Source organism: Corella eumyota, chromosome 7 (assembly GCF_963082875.1).
Source record: "Corella eumyota chromosome 7, kaCorEumy4.1, whole genome shotgun sequence".
In the NCBI taxonomy this organism is placed as follows: domain Eukaryota; kingdom Metazoa; phylum Chordata; class Ascidiacea; order Phlebobranchia; family Corellidae; genus Corella; species Corella eumyota.
The window spans coordinates 5,903,276-5,914,410 of record NC_137496.1 but is presented as its reverse complement, the minus strand read 5'-3'; the positions used below and the strand labels follow the sequence as shown (position 1 = coordinate 5,914,410).

Genomic DNA, 11,135 nt, shown 5'->3' with positions numbered 1-11,135 from the left:
GGGCTTGTAAATTTTCGGGTAATTACATTTTGCATTATTACTAAGTTATTCTGTGTTCATGTTTTGACTTATTCTAGAGATTATTATGTTTTGTCATTTATACTAAGTGTCTCTTTTACCTTTATCAGGAACTTATTAGGTAGTTTTATCGTCTGTGCCGTATATTTTCATGTGCCAGTACCTGCCATTTATTAGGTATTTATTCTTTTTATTGTTAATGTGCTTAATAGGGCTTTGCTAATATAGCCTTTTTCATTACCTTACCTTATCAATTGCTAATTACAGATTGCTTGAATTAACCACGATTACACAAGTTGACCTTTGTATCCATTGTATAAGTGGCTTGCTAAACGTGTCGGTAAGATGTGTTTTGGCTTTAATATTTTCTGTATTATGTTTTTTATTATGTGGTAACAATTAGTTATATTGTGATCGCTTATTTTTCTATAGCATTATTGACTATAGATGATTTATTTTTTGTAGAAACTGTGTGTGTGTGAATTGAATAAAATTGTTTATTCATGTGTGCGACTAAAAGCGGGGTCAACTTTATTAAAGCAAAAAATAGTTCAATCAGTACATATAGTCTTATGCTAAATACCCTCAGTGCATGGCAACTTAGCACTAGAAAAAAGGGCATTTAACATCGTTTCGACACGAGCATTTTAAATTTTTGTTTATCTGCTCGTTACTGAGTAATCAATTAAAATCATGACTGAACAAGAACAGTTTAATAGTGCTGCCGCCATATGCAGGCTTAAGGCACTATATACTCGGGCAGAAAGTATTATGTTAAGATCTGATGGAAAAGGGGATTTAGAATTGCTATTACCCGAAATTGACAAAGCATACCATGATATTCATAAGCTGTGTGTTGATTTGGAGGAATCTGCTTTAGTGCCGGACAGTCAGTTGCTATTTGTTGATTGGGCAACTGCCAAAACTGAGTTTGATACACGTGTAAATGAGTGGCTCGAGCAATGTCAAATTCAAGCAAAGGAGCTTGTTTTTTGTTGGGCCTGGTCCATCCGGGATAAAACCCCACTTGCAAAGTGGGGGGAGTCAAGTGTCATCTATTTTATTTAAGGGCAAGAGACTTAAAACTCAAGAAGAGGCTAAAAGAGGCTCAAATGGATGCTTGAAAGGCACAAGAAGAGGCTAAAAGAGAAGCCTATGAGGCTGAGCAAAGAAATATTGAAATGCGCAATGAGCGAAAGAGACAGCTAGCATTACAGGAAGCTACAAATGAGTATCTAGATGAGTTGTCAAATGCATCAGGTAGCATAGGATGTGATGTTGTTTCGAAGAAGAATGCGGTTGATGTGCCCTGTTCTGTGAAAGAAATGACCTACCAAATGAAGGTCGAGCCAAGTTTATCTTTTTTGCAGTCCAAGAAAGATGTTGTAAGGGACAATTTAAATGAAAATTTCTATGAGCCTGTTTCACTTCATGGATTAGATGAGAAGAAAAGGTTGCGGGAAAAAGCTCAATTAAATTGGTCGCCACCACAAATCTTAAAAGGGCGTTGCAAAGAAGAGTTTGGTGAGAGGTTTTTGCCAAAACCGAAGTTAGAAATGTTTACTGGAGATCCTTTGGAATACAGGACCTTTATAATGAAGTTTGATGTTCATATTGCTGTTAATGTAAATAGTAATGCTCTTAGGCTTGTGTACTTAATGCAGCACTGCAGTGAAGAAGTAAGAAGTGGGATTAAGCACTTTGTTGATGAGCCAAATGATGGGTATGTTAAAGAAAGGAGATACATGGAAAATGAATATGGGGCACCACATCGTATTGCATGTGCACGTGAATCAAGTCTGCTTACAAACCCAAATGTGCCAAGAAATAATCCAAAGGCACTTAGAGACTTTGCTATAAAAGTTGGAAAATGTGTAACTGCTCTACAGAATTACAAATACGCTACAGTATTAGACTCAGTAAAGTTTATTACATCCATTGCCAAGAAACTGCCAGAACCTCTACAAGCTCAGTGGGTTGCATATTCTGCCAGGATTGAAAAACGAGATGGCAGGTATGCCATGTTCGAATTTTTAAATGAATTTGTTGGAGAGGCTGCCGATGTAGCCAATTCAACATTTGGTCGAACAATGTTGTTATCCACAACATCCAGGAAGTCGAATGATGCTGTTGTAACGACAGTGCGAGTTCACAATGTAATGGTTTCAGATTCGGGAACGAAAATCGGTTCAAATGTTGCTAGTTCATTGAAAGCTAACAGCAGGACTTGTCATTATTGTTCAAAGGAACATTATTTGAGCCAGTGCAATAGTTTCATTGACTTGAGTCCGGAAGATCGAAGGGACTTTGTTCGTAAAAAACGTTTGTGCTTAAGTTACTTTAGTTCCTTACATTTTCAAGGGGATTGTACGAAGAAGAAGGCATGTGCTGAACCAGGCTGTGGCAGTGACAGGCATCATAGGTTGCTGCATCTGTTCAGCCAAAGGTCTCCTCGAAGTGATGCTAAAGAGGTTACAGCAAACACCATGACTGTCCAAGGGGTAGCATGTTATTTGAATGTGGTTCCTGTGACTTTATCTTATGGTGAGAAACGCTTTAGCACCTATGCTCTAATTGATTCAGGGTCCACTGGGACCTTTCCTTCGTGTGAGGTTGCGAACAACCTTGGTTTAACTGGAAAGGCAGTGGAGATCATGCTGTCCTCATTTTTTGGGAGAGAAAGAAGGAAAACTTATTCCTATTCATTCACTGTGCAACCTTTCAAGGAGCAATTGCCGGTTTATCGTGTTAAGGAGGTAATGTTGACCGATGTTATACCTGCAAAACCTAACAACCTTTCAGAGGCAAAGAGGAATTATGCATATTTGCGTGACTTTGAATTTAAGCATATTGAAGGGGGAAGAGTAACAATGTTAATTGGTACAAATGTTCCTGCTATACACATATGCGAAGTTTTGGCTCAAGGTGTAAGCCAAGAGGATCCTATGGTGGTTAAAACTTCGCTAGGGATATCGTTGCTGGGTGGTAGATCGAACACGCTTTCAATGCAGGCGAATAATGCTGTGCTGGAAGAACTGGAGTCTAAAGTCATGTGCCCAGATGAAAGTTTTAATGTTGTGGCGGAAATAGGAAGAAACCAATCACGGGAAGATCGAAAGGTTTTGTAAGGGTTTAGTAAATTCAGTGAAACTGAAAGATGGTCATTACTGTTTACTGTAACGGGTTTTGTTATAAAATCACTCAGTTTTATTATGTAATCACAGTTGTATTAACTTAATTGTCCTTATTCAAATAGAATCAAGGTTAAACACAATACATATATACAATAACGCAATATAATATAATATCCCTATTCCAAATTTAACTAAAAGATTATACTAAACTATCAGATCAAAAGCATACACTAAAAGTACCAACACTTTACAAAAACGATAAGAAAAGTGGCTCATAGATAAGGTAAATCAGAGCCACAAGGTAAGTTAGAGCCCCCGAGGAAGTGTTAGCGTCAAAAAGCGCACAAAGTTCGCTACATTCCTCCCTTCCCAATATTTAAATAAGAAGATAATCAATACAATACATAAGCGATATACATTAAAACTACATAAACATTAACACGCACCACATAATACAAATACTAAAACGATAATCAAAATGCGAACTTTATAAAGACGAAACAACAACCATTTAACGAAGAGAAATAATGATATATACAACGATAATAATAACAATGAAGTAAATACGATAACAATATTAAATATATATTTATAAAGGAAAGTACGGTAGGTTTTTAACGATAACGATGTGGTATATTAATGTTGCGGCCTCTGCGCGAGGTTGGTAATTTAATACCATCAGATAGGATGTCTGTGTTTTCAATTTGTGGAATAATAGTTTGTACCGGTGTATTGCTTTGGCCATTATTGTTTCGATACCAGTTGGTTGGCAACTTTAAACTATAACGCCATAACCGGTTTCGATTCACGACTTTTGATTGATGTTTTGGTGAACGTCTGATCCGGTACACCACGTAGTTAATACTCTTAATTATCTTAAATGGACCTTGCCACGGCGACGACAGTTTTGGGGATAGACCCTTTTTTCTTTGGGGGCAATGCAGCCATACAGGTTCCTGTTCGTTTAGTAACTTTGTCGCAGTTGAACGATCGTAATACTTCTTCATTTTTTGGCCGGATAAATGTAGTTTTGTTCGAGCAAATTCGTGAGCTTCATCAATGTTGATTTGAGCTTTCTTGGCAAATTCCCACGCTGAATATTTAGTGATTTCCGGTCGACCGAATATAAAGTCTGTAGGTAAATTTATTTCCCTGCCAAACATTAGTTTGGCGGGGGTATGCTCTGTACTTTCATGTACTGCTGTACGATATGCCATTAATATATATGGCAATTGTTGATCCCAATCGCGTTGGCCTTTTTCTACGGACATTGCTAACGGAGCCTCCAAAGTTCGATTAAATCGTTCGACCATTCCGTCTGCTTGCGGCCAATATGGTGTAGTTCTGGTCTTTACAATGTCAAAAGCTTTCATCATCTCTTTAAACAGGTGGGACTCGAAGTTGGAACCTTGATCGCTTATAATTTCGCAAGGCACTCCGAACCGTAGAAAGAATTGCTCTATAAGTAGTTTAGCCACCGTAGCAGTTTCTTGGTTCGGCATCGGGTATGCTTCTGGCCACTTTGTGAAATAATCCATTACCACAAGAATGTATCGATTACCCAAATAAGATGTCGGTAATGGCCCCAATACGTCAATGGCTACTCTTTCTAATGGATAGCCCACCTGGTGTAATTTCATTGGCTCTTTTTGTTTATTCAAAGGTCCTTTTCTTGAAGCACACTTGTAACAGGTTTTGCAATGAGCTGCAACATCCGTCTGGCTATTATTCCAATGAAATTTTCTCCGCAATCGTTCTTTTGTTTTTTTGATACCAAAATTTCCGGAGCTTGCATTTCCGTGCATTAAACCCAAAATAAGTTGTTGGTGGCACTTGGGCACAATTAGCTGCATTGTTGTTTCTGTACCACTGGAGTTTTCCCATGCCCGATACAATATACCGTTTTTTACGACAAGCGAAGCCCATTGATGGTAATATGATTTAGCTGTTTGGCTTAAGGGTGACACTTGGCACCAGTCGGGTCGAACATCGCTGGCTTCCTTCCACAGCAGAATACATTTTATGTCAGGGTCGCCTAGCTGAGCCTCACGCAGATCAGTGTCGGAAACGGTGTTTGATATACACGAATAAACACAAGTGTCAATTGGTAAAAATTTACTTTCTGCTCGATTACAGTAGTTGCAGTTATCAGCTATGCACGGTCTGCGCGACAATGCATCTGCATTATTATGTTGCATACCAGGACGATGAAAGATTTTTATGTCGTATTGCTCCAGCCTTTCAAGCCAGCGAGCCATTTGACCATCTGGATTTTTAAAATTCAAAAGCCATTTTAGGGAACCATGGTCACTCCTTATGTGCACTGTTCGACCGTAAATATAAAAATGAAAATGTTCTACGGCCCTAACTATTGCCAAAAGCTCTTTCCGGGTTGTGCAGTAGTTTCTTTCTTGTCTTGAAAAGGCTTTTGCATAATATTCAATAACACACTCGTTACCGGTTTCGTTGCGTTGGCTCAACGCAGCTCCTATGGCGCTGTCACTAGCGTCAGCGTCAATTATAAACTGACCGTTAGGGGTTGCAAAGCTTCAAACTGGTGCTGTGATAAGTCCAAGCTTTAAGTTTTTGAAAGAATTTGTGCAATCCCGCGTCCAAACAAACTTTTTATCTTTTTCCAAAAGACCATACAACGGTTGAGCTAAATCCGCAAAATTTTGTATAAATTTTCTATAGTAGGATGCTAATCCCAGAAAGCTCTGCAATTGCTTAAGACTGGTAGGTTGTGGCCATTCCTTAACAGCTTTTACTTTTTCTGGTGATGTTGATATTCCACTGGCCGAAATGACGTGTCCCAGGTATTCTACTTTATTGCAAAATAAGTTACACTTTGCTGAATTTAGCATGAGGTTAGCGTTCATTAGACGTTTAAAAACTACTTCCAGGTTTTCATAAAGTTGTTAAACGTTTTAGCGTGAATTAATATATCATCCAAGTATACGAGACAAACAGAGGATGTTATACCTTGCAACACTTGTTCCATCAATCTCTCAAACGTACTTGGACTACCACAAAGTGCAAATGGCATTACGTTAAAATGATATAATCCATTTCCAGTTGAGAAGGCTGTTTTTTCTTTGTCAACTGGGTCAACCAGCACCTGCCAATAACCGCACTTCAAGTCAAGCGTGGCAAACCATTTTGACCTACTGACTGCATCTAATATAACTGGCGGTAATCCACACAGAACCGAGTTGTGCCATCTTTTTTCTTCACCAATACCACTGGTGAGCACCAAGGACTAAAAGACGGAGAAATTATTCCGTCTTCTAGCATTTTTTTTACAAGCTTGTCAGCTTCTACTTGCTTGGATTGCGGCAACCTTCGCGGCCTTTGTTTAATTGTACATTAACTTCTTCTAATTGTACATTAATTTCTTCTATTATTTTTTTGTGTATTTCATTAGTCTTTTCCTGAAGCAAATTTTCTATTTCTTCGTGCAATTTAAAAGAAATTTCCGAATCGTCCAACACATTTTCTTGAGATCTCGGCAGGACCTCCATTGTAACGGGTTTTGTTATAAAATCACTCAATTTTATTATGTAATCACAGTTGTATTAACTTAATTGTCCTTATTCAAATAGAATCAAGGTTAAACACAATACATATATACAATAACACAATATAATATAATATCCCTATTCCAAATTTAACTAAAAGATTATACTAAACTATCAGATCAAAAGCATACACTAAAAGTACCAACACTTTACAAAAACGATAAGAAAAGTGGCTCATAGATAAGGTAAATCAGAGCCACAAGGTAAGTTAGTGCCCCCGAGGAAGTGTTAGCGTCAAAAAGCGCACAAAGTTCGCTACATTACCATTGCCTTGGCGTAATAATGAAGTTGTTTTACCGGACAATAAAATTTCTGCTCTCAGCCGTCTAAAATCTCTGGCCCGACGATTTTATAAGGATGACAAGTTGAAGAGAAAGTATGTGGAGAAGATGCAGCTTTACATTGATAGCAGGCATGCGGAAGTCGTTCCTGATGATGAGCTTATCTTCCACATCATCCAGTAGTGAACCCGCACAAACCAGAGAAGCTTAGAATAGTTTTTGACTGTGCGGCAGTGTGCCACGGTGTATCGTTAAATGATGAACTTTTGCAAGGACCGGACTTGATAAATTCTTTAGTTGGCGTGCTGTTGAGGTTTTGTCGTGATAGAATTGCTATTGCTGGTGACATTCGCCAAATGTTCCACCAGGGGTGTGTAAACAAGGAAGATTGTGATGTGTTTCGCTTTCTTTGGTGGCCGAATGGGGACATTAGGAAGGAGCCAGTCCCTCATCGTATGTTGGTGCATATTTTTGGAAGCAGAAGCTCACCCTGTATAGCAGCTTTCAGTTTGTTGCAGAGCGCAAAGGATTTTGCCTCACTTTATAAACATGATGTAGCTGATGCTGGGAGGCATAGCTTTTATGTCGATGATTGTCTGATTTCGATGAAGGACGAGAACGAGGCAATACAACTTGTTAAAGGGTTAAGAGAAATGCTTCAACGTGCTGGGTTTAAGTTAACCAAGTTCATATCGAATAGTTCTTCAGTGTTGAATTCCATTCCAGTGGAAGATAGAGTAACTAGTCCTGGCGAACAGGAGCTAGAGCATAATATGGATGAAAGAATCCTTGGAGTGAACTGGAATGTTCAGGATGATGCATTTAAGTTCAAGGTTCAGTTAAAGGAGAACAGCTACACATGTCGTGGAATTTTATCAACATTAAATTCACTGTTTGATCCGTTAGGCTTTGTGGCGCCTGTGACGTTGGAAGCAAAAATTATTTTGAGGGATTTTGTGGATCAGAACCTTGGATGGGACGACCCGATTGGTGAGCAAGAAGCTACAAGATGGGAAAAATGGCTTCTTCAATTACCCAATTTAGATAAAGTTAGTCTGGAACGGTGTGTTAAACCAAATAATGACATAAAAGTTGCCAGGCGGGAGCTACATGTTTTCTCTGATGCCTCTAGTGATGGTTATGGCGCTGTGTCTTATCTCAGGTTGATTGATGTTGAGGAAAATGTGTTCTGTTCATTTCTAATGGGAAAGCTTTACTAACAATTCCACGCTTTGGAGTTGCTAACAATTCCACACTTGGAGTTAATTGCTGCTGTGGTCGCTGCTCGAATGCACAGTTTTCTAAAATGTGAGATGAAATTAGGCGACTGTGATACAACCGTTTGGTGTGACTCACAAGCGGTGTTACATTGCATTCGTAACAACAAGAAAAGATTCAAGATATTTTTCGCTTACCTGTTAAGTGAAATTGAAGAAACAACTGACATAAATGCATGGAGATTTGTGGCAGGAAAGTTGAACCCGGCAGATCAAGCATCTCGTGGCATGACAGCTGTGTCATTTCTTAAATCGGAAATCTGGTTGTCTGGTCCATCATTCTTAAAGCTTAGTTCAGATGCTTGGCCTGAAAGAATGGCAAGTACAGTTGATGCATTGAATGATAGTTGTGTCATTAGATCTGAAGTTTTATGTCAAGTGGGGGTTGAGCTGTTGGCTCCTATGGATTGTTTGATCGACCGTTACTCTTCTTTGCATGCTCTGTTGAAGTCTACAGTGTGGTTGACTAGAGCCTGCCAATTTCTGTTGGATCGTTGTCATGAAAGAAGAGTCAGTTCAATAAATTTGAGTTCAATTTCTAAGGTGGAGCTGGATAAAGTTGAGGTTTTACTGGTGCAGTATGTTCAACGTCAATGTTACTCTGCCATGATGGACAGGGATTTCAAGATGCAAGGACTATGCCTTTGTCTTTGAGAAAGTGTTTTCCAATAATTCAAAATGGGGTTATTCTAGAAGGGGGTAGACTGGATTTGGCTCCAATCCCTTATGAACAAAGGCACCCTGCTATTCTTCCTAGAGACTCAAATTTGACAAGACTTATTGTCATAAAATATCATTGTGAGACCGGCCACGCTGGATTAAATCATACTGGCTGTGCTTTACGTCAAAGATACTGGATTGAAAATGGCAGTTCTGCCATTCACTACGTCTTAGATAACTGCCTTTATTGTCGTAGGAAGTTCGGGAGGCCTGGGCAGTAGTACATGGCGGATTTGCCGCCTGTGAGAGTCCAAGTGGGTGAACCACCTTTCACCCATACGGGGGTTAATTGTTTTGGTCCCAATGCGGTTCAGACAGGACGCAGTTCAATTAAACGATGGGAAGTCATATTTACGTGTATGACGTCACGTGCAATACATTTGGAAGTCGCCTATGATCTGACAACGGATTCCTTTATTATGTGTTTTCGTCGTTTTGTGCTAAGAAGGGGTTCTGTATCGCATATGTATTCCGACAGTGATACGAATTTTGTTGGAGCTGAAAGAGTGTTACGAGAAGCTGTTGCATCTTGGAACAAGATGTCTGGTGGCAAAAAGTGTGAACAAAGTCATTTAATTTGGCACTTTAACCCGCCTGGAGCCAGCCACTTTGGTGGAGCTTGGGAGAGGCTTATTCGGTCTGTACGACGTGTTTTGACATCCACATGAATAGGAAAATCACATACTGATGGGACGTTGTCATCTTTGTTTGTGGAAGTGGAAGCTATTATCAATTCAAGGCCACTTACTCCAGTTTCGTTTGTGTCGGGAAATCAAAAACCAATAACTCCCAATAATCTGCTGATGGTAAATCCAGACAGGAATTTGCCAATAGTTTGTTCCTCCGAGAAGGATTCCTATGTTGTGCAGCGGTGGAAGCAAATACAATTTTTAGCTGATAATTTCTAGAAAAGATTTGTTAGTGAATACTTACCTACAATAAATCATCGAAGCAAGTGGCTTTTTGGTCGAAGAAATTTTTAATACAATGATATTGTTCTGGTAATCGACAACACGATGCCGCGTTTGCAGTGGCCACTAAGTAGAGTGGTAGAAGTCTATCCTGACAAACATGGTGTTGTACGAGCAGTTCAGTTACGAACACAAAATTCCTACATAAAAAGGCTTATTGCAAAGCTGTGCCTTCAGGCCGAGTCCAAGAAGGGTGTTTCCTGTGATCGAGGAGCAGCGGAAGATGATGATAGCAGTGAGGGAGACTGCCCGGATGATGATCCTAGAGTTCGAGTCGAGATTCTAGTAAACGAAGATCCAGAGGATGTCCAGAAAGAGAACAGTCCCAGTAAAGGGGCTGCTGAGTCGCCTTAAAGCGGCGCTAAATAACTTTTGTGTTTAAACGCATATGTGTTTTGTAAATATGTACTCCTTTCTTTCGTTCATATTTGGGGGGATTGTTAAATATGCATTTTATATTTTTACATTTGGCAACCCTGAGGTTTGATAATCAGCCGTGCGTTTCACTTGATTGAAAGGTTTTTTAATACTTACCGTAATTTTCATGGCTATTTTTTTATCGTTATGAATCTAGACTGATAGGCTATTTAATAGTGATTTGAACTGTTATATGTAATTACTGCCTTCCCTACTGTGAAACTATTTGGAGTAGTGAACTGATACGAACGTTTTTTGATCCATAACTCGGGCTTGTGAATTTTCGGGTAATTACATTTTGCATTATTATTAAGTTATTCTGTGTTCATGTTTTGACTTATTCTAGAGATTATTATGTTTTGTCATTTATACTAAGTGTCTCTTTTACCTTTATCAGGAACTTATTGGGTAGTTTTATCGTCTGTGCCGTATATTTTCATGAGCCAATACCTGCCATTTATTAGGTATTTATGCTTTTTATTGTTAATGTGCTTAATAGGGCTTTGCTAATATAGCCTTTTTTATTACCTTACCTTATCAATTGCTAATTACAGATTGCTTGAATTAACCACGATGTAGACTTATGAACGACTTCTGAACGACAAGGTAAAATGTGATAACTAAATTTTTTTTAAATATGACACAGATAACTTTCAGCTTTCTTTCTAAGGTTTCAAAGGCGATCTCGTGAACCTGGGGGATCCCGTGATCAATAGAAGAACATCTGGAGGATCTGATG

General features: G+C 39.0%; 4 protein-coding genes across 4 annotated transcripts; all 4 read left to right on the top strand.

Annotated features, from left to right (window-relative positions):
- Window positions 1-1,199: 1,199 nt before the first annotated feature.
- Window positions 1,200-3,146, top strand: LOC145760170 (uncharacterized). The gene has a single exon (XM_082574050.1). The coding sequence runs from the start codon at window positions 1,200-1,202 to the stop codon at window positions 3,144-3,146; it is 1,947 nt and encodes a 648-aa protein (XP_082430176.1).
- Window positions 3,147-7,367: 4,221 nt separating this feature from the next.
- Window positions 7,368-8,231, top strand: LOC145760169 (uncharacterized). Its single transcript, XM_082574049.1, has one exon. The coding sequence runs from the start codon at window positions 7,368-7,370 to the stop codon at window positions 8,229-8,231; it is 864 nt and encodes a 287-aa protein (XP_082430175.1).
- A 93-nt stretch (window positions 8,232-8,324) lies between these two features.
- On the top strand, window positions 8,325-8,942 carry LOC145760168 (uncharacterized). Its single transcript, XM_082574048.1, has one exon. It carries the CDS (start codon window positions 8,325-8,327, stop codon window positions 8,940-8,942), a length of 618 nt encoding a protein of 205 aa, XP_082430174.1.
- A 290-nt stretch (window positions 8,943-9,232) lies between these two features.
- LOC145760167 (uncharacterized) lies at window positions 9,233-9,916 on the top strand. The gene is made up of 2 exons (XM_082574047.1): window positions 9,233-9,575; window positions 9,681-9,916. Exons 1-2 carry the CDS (start codon window positions 9,233-9,235, stop codon window positions 9,914-9,916), a joined length of 579 nt encoding a protein of 192 aa, XP_082430173.1.
- Window positions 9,917-11,135: the final 1,219 nt, after the last annotated feature.